At 43.5% G+C, this 16710-nt stretch overlaps 1 protein-coding gene across 5 annotated transcripts; it reads right to left on the bottom strand.

The window, feature by feature from the left end:
• Positions 1 to 5361: 5361 nt before the first annotated feature.
• FNDC8 (fibronectin type III domain containing 8) lies at positions 5362 to 16710 on the bottom strand. 5 transcript variants are annotated; one of them, XM_026685291.2, is made up of 6 exons: positions 16391 to 16496; positions 14074 to 14958; positions 12737 to 12858; positions 11235 to 11585; positions 8503 to 8715; positions 5362 to 7144 (listed from the first exon to the last, which is right to left on the bottom strand). In XM_026685291.2, exons 3-6 carry the CDS (start codon positions 12737 to 12739, stop codon positions 7031 to 7033), a joined length of 681 nt encoding a protein of 226 aa, XP_026541076.1. In that variant the 5' UTR covers positions 12740 to 12858; positions 14074 to 14958; positions 16391 to 16496; the 3' UTR covers positions 5362 to 7030. The 5 variants fall into 5 exon arrangements, with proteins under 5 accessions (XP_026541076.1, XP_087827049.1, XP_087827046.1 ...); XM_087970923.1 differs by lacking the exons at positions 12737 to 12858; positions 14074 to 14958 and having other exon boundaries at positions 16391 to 16710; XM_087970920.1 differs by lacking the exons at positions 12737 to 12858; positions 14074 to 14958; positions 16391 to 16496 and having other exon boundaries at positions 11235 to 12061.

Raw genomic sequence — 16710 nt, 5'->3', positions numbered from 1 at the left:
AGCAAAAACGCCCCTCCAGGAGGCTTCCCAGAGGCCCAGGAGGCCAAAAAAACCTGGAGCGGGTGGGGGGTGCTGCACACAAACGACACGCCCACCCGGTCACATGGCCACTCCCACCTAGCCACGCCCACAGAACCAGTAGTAAAAATATTTGCATCCCACCCCTGGGTAGCTACCATGAAAGAATTAGAGTAATCTTCAATAAGAGCAAGGCCTGCTTCTGAATCAGTATTTTGGCCCTCTATGTTGTCTAGTCCAGTGGCCCCCAACCTTTTTCGAACCAGGGACCGGTTTCACAATTATTTATTCTTCCACGGACCGGTACCTGAGTAACGTGAGACTCCACCGCCATCGGGATGGCTCTTCGTTCGAAGCCGCCGCCCCCTTCGACGAAACTAAGGCGCGAGCACCCAAACGCCGCTTTCCAACTGAAAAATCGGAAGCTCTAGTCCCCTATCTAGCAAGAGAGGGTCAAATTCCATCTGTCCCTGTTTTGTTGTTGTTGTTGTTAACGGTCAGATTTGCTGTCATGCTTTTCATAGGCTACGGTATATGAGAATTGCTCTTACGGCTTTGAACAACCTTGGTAAATGGGTCCCAAGACTCAGTTTGGTGTAGTGGTTAAAGCATCAAGCTAGGAACCAGGAGACTGAACTCTTCTAGTCCTGCCTTAGGCACAAAGCCAGCTTGATGGGCCAGTCACTATCTCCAGGGGTGGGATTCAAATTTTTTAACAACCGGTTCTGTGGGCGTGGCTTAGTTGGTGGCGTGGCTTGGTGTTCATGTGACTGGGTGGACGTGGCTTGGTGGTCATGTTATCGGATGGGCGTGGCCAACTCAATATCACTCACATCAAGGCACACATCTCCTCGCCTGGCCTCTCATGACTGTGGGGGTGCTGCAACAGTCGTAAGTGTGAAAAACGGTCATAAGTCACTTTTTTCAGTGCCATTTTAACTTTGAATGGTCACTCCACACAAGCAAAGTACCAGCAAAGGAGTGGAAAAAAACTCCAGAGAAGTTCCTGAGAGAGGAAGTCTAGTCCTGCCAAGAATGTAAGAAGGGTTAACGGAGAGGCAGTTTCTGTAAGCAACACCAGAATGTTTCCTTCCTGCCTTCCTTACAGGATTAGGCCAGTAATTTCTTCTAACAACTGGTTCTCCAAACTGCTTAGAATGTTAACAACCGGTTCTAGCGAATAGGGGCGAACTGGTAGAATCCCACCCCTGACTCTCTCTCAGTCCTAGGAAGGAGGCAATGGCAAACCAGCTCTGGAAAATCTTGGCAAGAAAACTGGAGGGATTTTTTCAGGCAGTTTCCTGGAGTCACAAATTCTCCTCCTTTTCTCCCTCTCCCTTTCTCTCCCCACCTCAGAGAGAGAGAGAGAGAGAGAGAGAGAGAGACAGAGAGAGAGAGAGAGAGAGCACAAACACAAGATAAATCTTATATCTTTTTTAAAATTATTATTATAAATTCTTTATTTTATTTTAGTATAAACAATCCATCTTCCACTAAACAGTGTCATCTGGGTACAAATGTCTTGTGCAAAAACAATTAAAATTTACGGCCATATTCATTATTTGTCTACTCTTAACTTAATACTGATGTACATAACATACCTTCTAGTACTATTTTTTCTCTAATGTTATGTACAGTATTAGAGAAATCTTAGATCTTGAAGAATGATGTTTTCTGACACCATCTGGTGGCAATTGTTCAAAGCATAAATGAAGCTATAAAACAATATCTTTTTTAAAAAAAACAGCACAATTTGCTATCCTCAAAATCCATAAAATGATTTCATAAACCCAATAAATAACTTCGCATAACACTCTAGCTACATTTGTGCACCCTTTACTAAGCTGGGTTTATTTTGGATTTTTTTCTTTGGAGGATGATTTGGTTACAAAATGGTTTTGGATATTGTACAATCAAAGTAACACAATAAAAGACCAGCATAGAATATAACTATAAAAGGAAATTTTAAAATGGCTAGAAAATCCTAAAGCAATTATCAACTACAGTAATTGAGTAATCGGTGGACTTTTGTATAAGATAGGGTTGCATTGGATTTTTTTAAAAATCCCAGTGGTCCCTCTTACATTTAATCCCTATGTTGATGCTAGATAAATCAGATTAGATTGCAATTCACCAGCCAATATGAAATGCCATTGATTTCCTTTATTGAACTCCCATCAATTTTGTTTTAGCTTCAGCCTGCATTACCCACCTGACGGGAATTTTCTTTGAAAATTATTTGGCTGCTGAAGTGATTCTTCAGCCAGGGAGAAATTGGTTGTACTGCCTAGAAAACATCCCAAAGGTGCTTTTTCACGAGGCAAGTACACTTTCTGGTATTTTCTTTGACAATGTTTCATTTCTCATCCAAGAAGCTTCTTTAGCTCTGACTGGATGGTGGGGAATGGAAGGATTTATATTCCTTGCAGACAGCTGGTCATTTGCATCCTTTTAGAGGGTTGTTGAGGCCACTTGTGTAGTTGCCTCCTGAAAAAGCACCTTTGGGACGACCATGACCTGGATGACTGAGAATCTCCATAGACTTTTAGCTACGCTTTTTTGATGAACACCCTTCGGATGGTGCAGGAGTATGAACGGATTTCCAGAAAAAAAATTGCATACTACAAGAACCATGTGCGCTTCAGTTTGAGATGCAGACAACACAGACTCATCCTCAACAGCCTGCGCCTGTCTTCAACAGGGAAGGGACAAAGGGAAGAAAACATCCTGCAGCCAAGAAAGCTCTACACCAGGGGTGTCCAACCTTGGCAACTTTAAGACTTGTAGACTTCAACTCCCAGAATTCCTCAGCCAGCAAAGCTGGCTGAGGAATTCTGGGAGTTGAAGTCTACAAGTCTTAAAGTTGCCAAGGTTGGACACCCCTGCTCTACACCCATTGGCACTACTTGGGTGACCCTGAGAACACAGATAAACTTCCAAGTGGCCTCAATGACTCTCTAAAAGAATGCAAATGACCAGCTGTCTGCAAGGAATATAAATCCTTCCATTCCCCAACATCCAGACAGAGCTAAAGAAGCTTCTTGGGGGAGAAGTGAAATGTCTTCCAAGAAAAAACAAGGAAAGTCCAGTTGCCTCCTGAAAAAGCACCTTTGGGACAGCCATGACCTGGATGACTGAGAATCTTCATAGACATTGTGCATAGAAAACGGTTTTCATCATGCTGAGATACATGTACCAACCAAAGGGAATGAAAGTAAAAATATTTATTGTTATGTTTTTATGTAATTTTAGTTCTTATTGAGGAACTAGAGGTAATTACGGGCTAAATCAGCACTAATCTTACTCATACCATAGTCAAACTGATCAAGAAAAGCAGAAAATGGGCTGAATTGATCATTGTTATTTTCAGTTCTTTGCTATTTGTAGGTGCCTTAGCAATAGAATGCAGTGATCCATATATTATTACCTTTTAAATGTACAGCTAATAAGGTAGATATCACTATAGCAGCAGATGTAATTCTCATAGAAAACAAGTACACAGAACTGAAAAGTTTAATATGTAGAAATAATCATTCATGCTATACATAGCATGCAAATTCTTTCCGAGTGGAAAGATAATTGTTTATACAGCTCAATGCTATAAAAAGTATATACAAAACAAGACAGCAGGGCACCTGATCTCATTTGCATATAACAAACAAGGTCAAGTCAATCTTCCGCTGATTGCAACATCCTATTGATCCCTGGGTCTAGGGAGATCCTCCGTAGTGGTTGATGATCCTTTTTTTTTTTTTGGCAGCTTCGTTAATACAAAGGTAAAGGTAAAAGTTCCCCTCGCACATACATGCTAGTCATTCCCGGCTCTAGGGGGCAGTGTTCATCTCCGTTACAAAGCTGAAGAGCCAGTGCAGTCTGAAGACATCTCTGTGGTCATGTGGCTGGCATGATTAAACGCTGAAGGCGCACAGAACGCTGTGACCTTCTCACCAAAGTGGTCCTTATTTTTCTACTTGCATTTTTTTTACATGCTTTTGAACTGCTAGGTCGACAGAAGCTGGGACAAGTAATGGGAGCTCACTCTGTTATGTGGTGCTAGGGATTCGAATCGCCGAAGTGCCAACCTTTCTGATCGACAAGCTCAGCGTCTTAGCCACAGAGCCCAATAAATGGGTCATGTGATGGGTTGTTGCTGGCGTGGGGGAGTTATTTTATTATTTTATTAATTTTTATATCATTCTCTCTTTTATTAGTGTTATTGTTTTTATATGAGGTTTTATATTGTAAGCCACATTGAATCACCATGTGCGAATAGGTGGCAATATAAATTTTCAAATAAATAAATATGGCAAGATTAAGTTTGTAAATACAGTACATAAAACTTCTCAAAATAAATCAAGCTTCCATACCAAGTATAACCAAAGATGCTTTTTCCAAAAAAGCAACTGGACTTTCTTGGTTTTTTTTTCCTCCTTTGAAAACATTTCTCTTCTCATCCAAGAAGTCTCTTAATAAACATAATTTATTTCCTTTAACTGAAGAAGCTTCTTGGATGAGAAGCTAAACATTTTCAAAAGGAAAAAAAGCCTTTTGGAAAATGCATGTTTGGGACAACCATGATCTAGATGATTTGAGAATCTCCATAGATGTACTGAGCAGAAAAAAAAAATAAGAATAGCATTTCAGATAATCAGGAATATAAGGTAGCCAACCACAATCAAGATATGTTACTGTAGATCTAAAACCTTGTCTATCGTTATCCTATTTTGCCATTATTTGGTCACCACACTTTGTAGCAGACCCTTATGATTTACAACCTGTTCTCCATACTTTCAGCCTTGCCTTATTTTGTGACCTATCCCAGCCAGCCCCTGGACATGTCGGTTAGCATTTCCCTAGCCAAATGCTAATTGGACCTATTTCTCAGCAGTGAGACAAATATATAATGTTAGACAGAAAGAGCCTGGCCACAGGAAGGTCATTGCTAGTTAATAGTAAGCACACTATGTAACCTGTTTTAATTACATGGCCTACTAATTGTGGAAATGCCTCCCGGGTGCTAAGTAGCTCTGAAGTGTAAGAAACCTCTGTTTCTTTTCTCCCTCTCCCTGCATCTCCAAGTTTCCAAGCTGCCATATTATTTTCTTTCATCCTTGGCATTTTTCTTAAGTGCCTCTCACCTGTGGGCAGGTGAATTGCCCATTCATGAGGCCCTCCAGTCCATAGCCATTAAAACCAGCTTATTATTCTTTGGATCACATTCCAAACTCTTAAGTAGACTGCACAACACAGACTAAACTGGAGCGACAGCCATACTAGCAGTACAACTCAGGGAATTGCATAGTTATTGTGCATTTAAAAAAATAAAGACAACTTCCACCAAATAAAAGAATTTAATTTTTTTTTTCTTCTTTGACTCAAAATGCATTCTCTGTTTCTGACTTTACATGAATCTTTATCTCTCTACAATCTATAATGTACATCTACATCTGCCAATGGAAACTTGAGTTCACTGTTCAGAGTTCAGGAGAGTCCACAAGGAATTTAAAAAATCAAAAAGGAGTTGGTGATTGAAAAAAAAAAACCAATACGTGGACCAAAATTGAGGTTCAGTATTGCTGTTAAAAAGATCAAATATCTACTATAGGGATCTATTTGACAAGAAATAATAAAGATTCAGTTCAAAATCATTGTTCACAGATTTGGAAAAATACAGTTGCAGATATTTTAATGTGGAGAAGGTTGAAATTGTCATCGTAAAAAGGACTGTAGTCTACAAAAGCTTAATGTTGTGCTCCAAATTATTTCCTTTTGAAAATCAAAAATAAATATTAGGTAACTGGCAGAAACAAGTAACACTTTGGCTCCTGAAATAAAAGGCTGGGTTAAATTCAAAGTACAGGGCAATACTATAACAATAAATATATTTTATTAAACAATATAGTTAAAAATGTTTGAAACTCTGCCTCTTTTTTTACACATGTCACAGGGCAGAGCTTTGTTCACATAACTACTGGCACCATTTTAACATTTTTTTGAAGCCCACTGCAAATGCTCTGTCAGCCTTCATCCCATAACAGAAACTAACCTTAAAATTCTTGCACTTTTCTCCATAGTTGTTCTTTGTCAAAATATAATTTGTTCATTCTCCTGGCTGGAGACCTAATGTTTTGACCATATTTTCTCAATCCCCGTGTGGTTGTTTGAAGTCATTTGATGCTGCTTTTTCAATCATGTCCCAGGAGGATTTGGCCACACCATATAAAACCATCCCCCCCCCCCAAATTTTAAAGAAATAGAGACACTTATTGCAAGCCTAAAAATACTAATTGGTATATCATGTCTGCTCTTTCACACTTCAGTTCTCCTATTGATATGAACTGGTCACCTGCATGGTTTGGTTTAGTTTACTTTAGTTTACTTTATTGCCATTGCACCTTGTACAATGAAATTAAATACCATCTTCAGTGTATATTATGACTGTGAAAATAAACACAAACACACATCCTTCACATTCTATACATTGAATTGAAAATCCCCGATATTGCGTTCATATTGCACTATACAGTAGAATTCAACAGAGCTACCTCCCTGGGATAGAATCTGTTTTTCAGCCTATATGTCCTTGTTTTTATTGTCCTGTACCATCTGCCAGGTGGTAATAGTTCAAAAAAAGGGTGCCCAGGATGAGATGGATCTTTGAGAATGTTTTGAACTTTCTTAAGGCAGTGGCAGCTATAAAGCTCTTCCAAAGAGGGGAAGAGGGTAACCCATGATCCTCTGGGCAATGACGTTAACCCTAATAATGTTCATGGTAAAAAGTAATTAATATCAACAACAAAAAAGATACCAGCAGAGTTGGTGGAACACTCTGCTTTCTAGAAGTACAGTCAAGGGGGGAGGGGGAAAGCTAATTTGCTCAAAATATCTAGGCAGTAATTTTTGTGTGCAAATTTGCCAAGACTCCTCCAAGTAACATACAGAGAGATGGAGAAGGACGGTGATCCTGGAGCAGGTCAGAGATGTCATCCTTTATTGCCTGGTGCAGATAATCTTAGGGAGATGGAATAAAGATAGTTTTCTTTTGGGATTTCCGATGCCTTCGTACAGTGACGGTAACAGGAGAAGGATCCAGGGGCATGCCTGCAATCGGCTGCATTGTGCAAAACTGCAAGGATCAACATTAAAGGTTCACTGTAATATTCTGCCCATTTTGCTTAAGAGGTATTCTCACTAAATTAGGAAGAATAGGAGTCAAACATATAAGAGCTCATATATTGCAATGGGAATGCTTGGGGAGTAGCCTATTTTCCATTTCTGTAAGATATCCGGAGTATATCTGGAGGATTCAGCAGCATGCAACTCGAATCCCATGCGTGCATGCATCCCTCCCAGCCTATTTTTCCCTTAACCCATTGCACATTGACTGAATATGTTTCAGGTGTGGGTTGACTCCAATAACTAGGGGTTGAATCCCATGGCCTGGCCTAGCACATTGATCAAATCAGTGGGTTATTCAGCAAGGTATTGTTAATCACACATGGTTTAGTGCAGTGCTTCTCAACTTTGGCCACTTTAAGAGGTATGGACTTCAACTCCCAGGATTCCCTAGTCTTGAAGTTCACGCCTCTTAAAAGCGCCCAGGCTTGAAATACACGGGTTTAATGTATTATGTGAGCCCCATTACTGAATATAATTCAAAATATTGTGTTAAACCCTAAACCATTTGGGTGACTTTGGATCAATCATGCCTTAGCCTAATGTATCTCACAGTATAATTGGATACCCTGTCTTGACATCCTAATAAAGGAGGGCAAGTTAGAAATACGATCAATACATTTTTTTGGTCCCAAGTATTTGAGGAACATATTTGAGTAGTAGACAGTGTTAGGTTTATCTACCAGATTTGCTTTCAGGAGTGTTTTTCTGACTTTTTGGAGACCCAACATTATGCCAAGTATATTCACCAAGTGGTTGTGGCCTGTCATCCGCCAGCCGACCCTTCCAGCAACCAAATCAGAGGTGGAGGAGGAAGCGTGGGAGTCAGGCTCAGCATCAGGGCAACCCCGGAGCTCTGAGGGGGAAGAGGGAATGGAGCGGAGGGGTGGGTGGGCAGAGCCTGGGCCATCCATCAGCCCTCAGATGGAGAGTCAACAGCACCCAGGTTGGAAGTGGTTGATGAAGAAGAGGAGGAACAATTGAGACCAGGGCCTGACACGCAGATGCACAGAAGGCAGAGGAGAGGAGAGCAGTGGAAATCCATGGGCTGACCCTTGGGAAGAAAGAGCCACTGCTGCTAGCGAAGCCCCACCCTAGCTCTGGGGATAAAAGGCAGGGGGTGGAGTTGAGTAGATGTGGCAGGCAACTATTTGTCTCCCTGCCGGACAGACGTGTTAGCCTGCAAGGGAAACTTTTTTGCTGGGGCTGCTGGCATTCCTAATAAAGGAATCTTTTGAGTTCACATCAGAGGGTTTTGTTGTGTTTGGGGATCTGGGTCAGAACACCGAGCCCCAGAGCAGTATGTACCCTGTAAGGTGGACTCCACTTCCCTGTGCCTGCCACGTTGAGAGCTCTGACACGGATGACGTACACGGTGCCAGGAGTCAGGTTTTCCAAGTTCTCTTCTGTCTGTGAGCAAAACCAATGGATATCTTTCCCTTGGTCTTCTAGCTTAGCCTCCTGCAGCTGCAGCTCATAGAAGGAAATCAACTCTCCGTTTTGTGGGCCGGCCCAAGAGACCTGCATGGGAGAGACAACCTGACAATTTGTACTGGAACTCAACAAGCAGGGATCGACTCGTCTGCAAGTCTAATTGCTTCCTGAAAAGTTGGGTTCACATTCCTTTTATGCTGGTGGGCAGTGGTAGGATTCAAATTTTTTTACTATCGGCTCTGTGGGCGTGGCTTTGTGGGCGTAGTGTGGCTTGGTGGGCATAGTGTGGCTTGGTGGGAGTGCCTTGGTGGGTGTGGCAGGGGAAGGATACTGCAAAATCTCCATTCCCTCCCCACCCCACTAACCTGCTTTCCAGCTCCGTTCTCCTGTGCAGGGCAACCAAAGAAGAGTCAGCCAATCAGCTGGGACTTGGGAGGCGGAGAATAGATGGATTTGACGGGGCCAGTCAAAGATGGTATTTGCAGGTTCTCCGAAGTACTCAAAATTTCTGTTACCGGTTCTCCAGAACTGGTCAGAACCTGCTGAATACCCACCTCTGCTGGTGGGGAATAAACTGGAACACTGCTAATGAAAATAAACTTATATCTCCTCAGTAAGGGTGAAAGAAATGGAAGAACACAAATCAAGAACTGGACAAGCAAGTTCCCATGACTTTCCTCATTATAAATTTGACTAACTGAATTCTCCCTTCATCCTAAATTATCCTGGGGTTCAATTCGTTGGTTCCTGCTGCACACTGTTAACTGTCAATCATGATTTATGGCTTAAATTATTATTTGAAGCAAATCACAGTTAAAAGGCACCATGGCTTAGTGCACTGTAGCACTCCATCCACCCCATCTGACAACTGTGGCTTAGGACTTTTTTTAAAAAAAGTTTATTGAAGTTTAAAACGATAAAAATAAAAAACTAAATATACGTATACAAATATAAAAAGTGCAGAAAGAAGAAACGTGGGTGGGGGAAGGGAAAGAAAATATAAAGAAAAAAAGAAACAGAAAGAAAATGATTTCCCCCTTCATCAAAATAAGTACAAACCATTTGAGTAACTTATCACTTTGTTTTTTTCTTTGAAGACGTTTCGCTTCTCATCCAAGAAGCTTCTTCAGGTCTGACTGGATGGTGGGGAATGGAAGGATTTATATTTCTAGCAGACAGCTAGTCATTTGCATTCAGTCAGAGCTGAAGAAGCTTTTTGGATGAGAAGTGAAATGTCTTCAAAGGAAAAAAAAACCCAAGAAAGTCCAGTTGCCTCCTGAAAAAGCATCTTTGGAACAACCATGACCTGAAGGACTGAGAATTTGAATAGAAAATGATTTTCATCTTGCTGAGATACATGTACCAAACAAAGGGAACGAAAGAAATGATTTCTCCCTTCATCAAAATAAGTACAAACAAGTTGGGTAACTTATCACTTTCTCTTAACAGTTCAACTAAAAATTTCTTCATCCCATATCTCATCTTTTAAAACTAGGCCTTAGGCAGGGGTGAGGCTGCTGGGGGTTCGCGGGGGGTTGGGAGAGCCCCCAGTTAAGATTCTGCACCGTTTGGAGAACCCCCAAATCCCACTCCTGGCTGGCCCTGCCCTCCCCTCCCAAGAGTCCCCACGCCACCCGTTTTGGATATAGGTAAGGGCACGGCGCTCACGGAGGCTCGGGGAGGGCGAAGAACGGGCCTCCCGGAAGTTCAGGAAGGCCAGAAATGGGCCCGTTTCCAGCTTCCAGAGAGCCTCCGGAGCCTGGGGAGGCCATTTTCACCCTCCCAGAGGCTCGAGGAAAGCCTCCGGAGCCCGGGGGGGCAAAAACGCCCCCACCCCACTGTGGTGCAGGAGGCCGACTAGGCCATGCCCACCATAGCCACGCCCACCCAGGAACCAGGCAGAGAACCCGTTGCTAAACTTTTTGAAGCCCACCCCTGGGCTTAGGGTTTGATGCAGAGGTTGGTATTCAGCAGGTTCTGACCAGTTCTGGAGAACCAGTAGCGGAAATTCTGAGTAGTTTGGAGAACCGGCAAATCCCACCTCTGACTGGCCCCGCCCCCATCTATTCTCCACCTCCCAAGTCCCAGCTGATTGGCTGGGGCTTCTTTGGTTGCCCTGCACAGGAGAATGGAGCCGCAAAGCAGGTTAGTGGGGTGGGGAGGGAATGGGGGTTTTCCAGTAACCTTCCCCTGCCACGCCCACCAAGCCACACCATGCCCACCAAGCCAAGCCACACCCACCAAGCCATGCCCACAGCTGATCGGTTGGGTCTTCTTTGGTTGCCCTGCACAGGAGAACGGAGCTGGAAAGCAGGTTAGTGGGGTGGGGAGGGAACGGGGATTTTGCAGTATTCTTCCCCTGCCACGCCTACCAAACCACACCCACCAACCATGCCACACCCACCAAGCCGCACCCACAGAACCGGTAGTAAAATTTTTTGAATCCCACCACTGGCTTGATGATACCCGAGAAACCAGCTGGTGGTGGCTTGCTCAACAAACAGAGGAGGAGGTATTTCTACTGAGAAGTAAACCCATGAGGAGAAATCTGGTTTCACCGCATGCGAGTGGTGCAGTTTGTTCTGTCCCTGTGCAGGGAGGCTCACTTTGGCATTGATGGTGCTGACCGTGTGCTCCTGGATGACGGGCTCTGGCGGCAACTGCACATACACGGGGGACTCGGACCCGCTGTCGGAGATGCTGGTCTCGCCGTCGCTCACATCCAAATTGATGAGGACGCCTTCGTTCTGGATGCTGCGCTTCGAGCGAGCGGGAGGAGGCTGGCGGGCTTCTTTCTGTGGGAACTTCATGCCAGCCAGGAGGTCATCCAAGGTGTGAGGCAGACTGCCGGTGGAGTAGAGGATGTTCTTGGAGTTCTCCATGGTGTTGCTCAGGCCATAGCTGGAGGTGTCGCTGCTGTCGCTGGTGAGCATCGAGTGGTTTCTGTAGAGCTGAAACTGAACGGGAGAAGAAGAAAAAGAAGAAGAAACATTTCCCCACCAAGAAGCAGACCTAACTTCTTCTCCTACTTCTTCTGAAGCATCTGCAGGGGGGGGAACAAAAAAGGCAAGATGGCAGATCCACCACATTTTTTTGGACATGTCTAATACTTTGATTTCAGGGTCACAGCTGTTATTTTAATTATTTTGAACTTCCTTCCTTCCTTCGTTTTCTTCCATGCTTTCTTTCTTTCTTTCTCTCTCTCAAATTTTCTTTCTCTCAATCTTTCTTTCTAATATTTCTCTCTCTCAATCTCTCTTTCCTCTCAATCTTTCTTTCCTTCCTTCTTTCCTTCCACCCTACCTCCCTCTTTTTTTTTTTTTCTTTCTTTCTTTCTTTTTTCTTTTTCTTTCTTTCTTTCTTTCTTTCTTTCTTTCTTTCTTTCTTTCTTTCTTTCTTTCTTTCTTTCTTTCTTTCTTTCTTTCTCTTAATCTTTATTTCTCTCAATCTATCTATCTTTCTTTTCTTTCCTCCCACTCTCCCTCCCTCTTTTCTCTCTTTCTCTCTCTCATTCTTTCTTTCTCTCAATCTTTCTCTTTCTCTCTCTTTCTCTCTCTCTCTCTCTCTCTCTCTCTTTCTTTCTCTTTCTCTTTCTCTTTCTCTTTCTCTCTCTGTCAATCTTTCTTTCCTTCTTCTCCACACAAGCTTTTCCCCAAGCTAAGAACCTCAGCTTGACTTTCTGTCCCCCTTCAGGGTCACACTTAAGGGAACAAGCAATGGCACAACATCCAAAATAGTTATGACCAAATTAAAAATTGAGATTTGATCCAAATATGCTGAGCCAACAGCATGACTTAAGTCCACATTAGAAAGCCACCTTATGATCCAGTGAGATTTTTAGGAGAGCGAGTGTGGTGAGATAGTGAAGGCACTGAAGTGGGTCTGTGAAGATCCAGACTGAGGGCCCCATTTGACCTTAGGATTCCATAGTTGGTTTGGAGTCAGCCATTCGCAATTAGGCTAATCTACCTCACAGGGATGTTGTGGAATTAAAATAAGAGGAGTCTTGCCCCATCTAATTATACCCCAGGTAGGGTGTAATTATAATTGTAAATAAAATATAATTCTCTCTTTTTTTTCCTCACTGACTTAACAATTCATCACTTACCATTTTCTAGAGGGGTAGGTCTGTAAGAAAGAAAATATCTGATAAAAGTTCTTTATTGCAAGTTATGTTGATATGATGATTAGCTCTGAATGTGTTTGGACTTTTGAGGTTGCAGCTGGTCACTGGAACGAGACAATGTGAATGCTTCAGATCATTACAGTGGTAAGACTGCTAAGCTAGATACTTTTCAAACTTTAAATGTATTAATGTCCAAGTCTACAGAATTTAATTTTAGGACGTACATTCAGTTCACACTCAGGGCGATTGGTAGCAAATGATGCCACTTCCAAAACCACACGTGACTCATACCCATACACACGTGTTATCATGTTAGTACCATTCTTACATCATTGTGTACCCAAAACTCACTTCGGTATTAAATCATGGCATATTATTATGCCACAGCACACGTTCCATCTCCATGGAAAAGGAGGAGGAGGAGGAGGATGAGAAGGTGGCTGCCTATGGGGTCCTTGGTGATTTCTGAGCTTTGGCTGTTTTCTTGCAGATGTTTCCTGACCCAACTAGGGAATGTCATCAGTGCTAGAAGGGAGTGGGGTTTGTGAAGAGAAGGAGAGGACTGTGGGTTTCCTTGGTGCTCTCTGAGCTTGGTGGTTTTCTTGCAAACGTTTCATGACCCAACATGTTCCCACTCCATGGAAGAGGAAGAGGAGGAGGAAGAGGAAGAGGAAGAGGAAAGGAAGAATGGAAATGGGATGGAGGAGGAGGACGCCTATGGGGTTCTTGGTGATCTCTGAGCTTTGGCTGTTTTCTTGTAGATGTTTCATGACCCAACATGTTCCCACTCCATGGAAAAGGACGAGGAAGAGGAGGAGGAGGAAGAGGAAGAGGAAAGGAAGAAGGGGAAGGGAAAGGAGGAAGAGGAGGAGGAGGGAGAAGAGGAAGGAGGGAGGTTTGTAAGTCTACTATATATTCACACCAGCAACACTACTGGAATCCAAAACCGTTCTCTCTGTCTCCCCTGCCCTGATAAAAAGGGCTGGTCGGAACTCCAACCTTGCTTTTCCAAACATCTCCTCTTCTTCTCATGTCAAAAAGGTGGAGTAGACTTACCCCCACCAGAGGCTTCAGTACTAACAGAAACAGCATCACCTTGAGAGGCTGTGGCTCTGGATACCTGGCCCAGGAAGGCCACTATTTGCTTATCTCTCATTATGCCACAGTGATGCCCTCTCCTATTATGACCAGGTGTGCCCATAAAGGACAGGTGTGCCCTCCAAAGTCTAAGACCTGGAGCCTTTCTTTTTTTTATGTACACAGAGAAGGAAAGAAAAACCATGCCGTCGCACACACTCCATTGGAAACAAAGCACTCACACTCTTCGTAGAATACACACTGCTGTGCCCCCAGGAGGTGCATTTTCTACCAGGATGCTCCAGGGTGGAGAAGAGATCTGTGCATCTGAAGAGTTGGTGTGGCACAATCATAGGAAAACCAGGGTGGGGGGGATCCATATTCCTTCAGAGGTTTGTGAACTCTGCTTCTTACAGTCACAGCCAATAAAAGAAGCAATTTAGTAAGATATAAAAGACAATAGGCAGTTCATCCAGGATTCAACAATTATTAACCTCTTTTTACTTTGGCCCAGTGAATCACATGTTACTTTACTGATGTGCACTAATTTTAGTAAATCTAAAGGCTCCCCTCGCACATACGTGCTAGTTGTTTCTGGCTCTAGGGGGCAGTGCTCATCTCCGTTACAAAGCCGAAGAAGAGCCAGTGCTGGCTGTCCGAAAACGTCTCTGTGGTCATGTGGCCGGCATGACTAAACACCCGAAGGCGCACAGAACGCTGTTATCTTCCCACCAAAGGGGTCCCTATTTTTCCACTTGCGTTTTTACATGCTTTCAAACTGCTAGGTTGGCAGAAGCTGGACAGGTGATGGGAGCTCACCCCGTTACGCGGCGCTGGGGATTCGAACCGCTGAACTGCCGTCCTTTCTGATCGACAAGCTCAGCATCTTAGTCACTGTGTCCTAATGTTACCCAACCACTTTCTTTCCTTGAGAATGGATGCCGTGTTTTACCCTGCTTTTGGCTTGGAGGGGGGTGTGCCATCCCCTCTTCTCAGCTGCCTTCCCCACAGGTACAATTCCAGGTTCTACTCAGCTTTGCCTTTTCAACTAATGGCAAATACTCCGGTTTCATTCCATGAATGGTATGCTGGATTTTTAAACTTTCTGACTCGGAAGAATGGCTCAGCTAAAAAGAAACTTCCAAACGTCAAGAAAACAGTGGGGATTATTTGTTTATTACACTCATATAGATGCTCACGTCACACAGGTGACTCTGGATGGCACACAAAATTATTAAAATAAGGATGCTTGTTCAAATACCACGAAAACAGTTGGACTGCCTCCAACACGGAGTACGGTATGATTGGTTTTGCCCCGTGAACTGATAACAGCCAGAAAAGCTAATACAATCCTTGGCTGAATAAACAGAGGCATCAAAATCACTTGAAGTATTAGTATCATTTTTATAAAGCCTTGGTAAGCTCACACAGGGAATATTGCATTGAGTTTTGGTCACTACATTACAAAAAAGATGTTGAGACTTTGGAAAAGGTGCAAAGAAGAGCAACTAAGACGATTAAAGGCCTGGAGACTAAAACATATGAAGAATGGTTGCAGGATTTGGGTTTGGCTCGTCTACAGAAAAGAAGGACTAGGGGTGACATGAGAGCAGTGTTCCATTATTTGAAGGGCTGCCACAAAGAAGAGGAGGACAAATTATTCTCCAAAGCACCAGAAGGCAGGACAAGAAACAAGGGAAATTAATCAAGGAGAGAAGCAACCTAGAATTCAGGAGAAACTTCCTAACAGTGAGGACAATTAACCAGTGGAACAGCTTGCCACCAGAAATTGTGGGTGCTCCATCCCTGGAGGTTTTTAAAAAGAGACTGGACAGTCACTTGTCTGAGATTGTTTAGGTTCTCCTCCTTGAGCAGGGGGCTGGACTAGAAGACCTCCAAGATCCCCTCCAGCTCTATTCTGATTCTTAATTTGGGAACTGACATTTTCTGAATCCAGAAAATAGGCTTTATTTTGCCCTAGTTCTCTGTTTCTTTGCACAGAAAAGAATATCCCAATTAATAACAAATAACTAGTGCTAACTGGACCCCAAACCCTCAAAAGCCAGCAATTTCCTGGCCTATTTTCCCTGGTGAAGACCCTGTTCCAGGGCGTAGGTTGAGAACTGAAGCAAGGGGTGGGAGATACGCTACGTTTGGCTCAGTTTTCCTTACTCTGTGCAAGGGGGTAAGAACGGCTGTTTTCTTGGCCATCCCTGCTTGAGCTTGCTTTTCCCCCCATTCCCTCCCCCTCTCCAGGTCAGCTTCCAACAGCTACCCAGGCTGGTTGCCCAGGTAATCAGTAACTGAGCATTCAGACCTCTTCCCTTTTACGTCTGAAGCACATTTCCTGAACTTGCACCTGTTTTTCGAGGAGTGAATGATCCACGGACATCCTTCCGCTTCCCTGTGACAAATGGTTTATTTACTTTGGCTAGGTGCCTCCTGCCTCTTCCAGATCCCACCACCTCTGGATTCTCCAGTGTGGAAAATCCCACAGACCCAAGAGAAATCGGTGGGCTTCCCCCCCTCCCCCGACTTTCTCACCCCCGCCCCGAGTACCTTAACTGTGTTCCACTCGGTTAATCCAATTTTCTGGATGTGGATGACCATTCGGTGGTGTTCACATGACAGGTTTAAGCAGGACAAAGCTAGGTTAGTGTTTAACTTACTATGGGTTGGGGAGCTTAGGGCACGGTGGAAAGTGACCTGGCACGGCTATGGTGCCATGACATCATTTACAAAACAGCTTAACTTGAGAGAGTCAGCCTACTTCCTGAGGCCCCCTAAAATACAGTTTGGATAGTTTGCAGTCCTGTCCAAGCTAATTTTCCTTTCCTTCTTTCCTTTCCTTTCCTTTCCTTTCCTTTCCTTTCCTTTCC

The sequence above is a fragment of the Notechis scutatus genome, chromosome 8 (assembly GCF_049901735.1).
Source record: "Notechis scutatus isolate UNSWTSFEM ecotype Mainland chromosome 8, rNotScu1.2, whole genome shotgun sequence".
NCBI lineage: Eukaryota > Metazoa > Chordata > Lepidosauria > Squamata > Elapidae > Notechis > Notechis scutatus.
This window is presented reverse-complemented; position numbering and strand designations above follow the sequence as displayed.

Coding starts and splice junctions, on each gene's coding strand:
- FNDC8 (XM_087970920.1), bottom strand. CDS start 11,729: ATGTCCAAAAAAATGTGGTGGATCTGCCATCTTGCCTTTTTTGTTCCC. Junction 8,716..11,234: donor TCAGCACCATCAATGCCAAA/GTGAGCCTCCCT, acceptor TCTCCCATGCAG/GTCTCTTGGGCCGGCCCACA. Junction 7,145..8,502: donor AGTGGAGTCCACCTTACAGG/GTACATACTGCT, acceptor TGATCCTTGCAG/TTTTGCACAATGCAGCCGAT.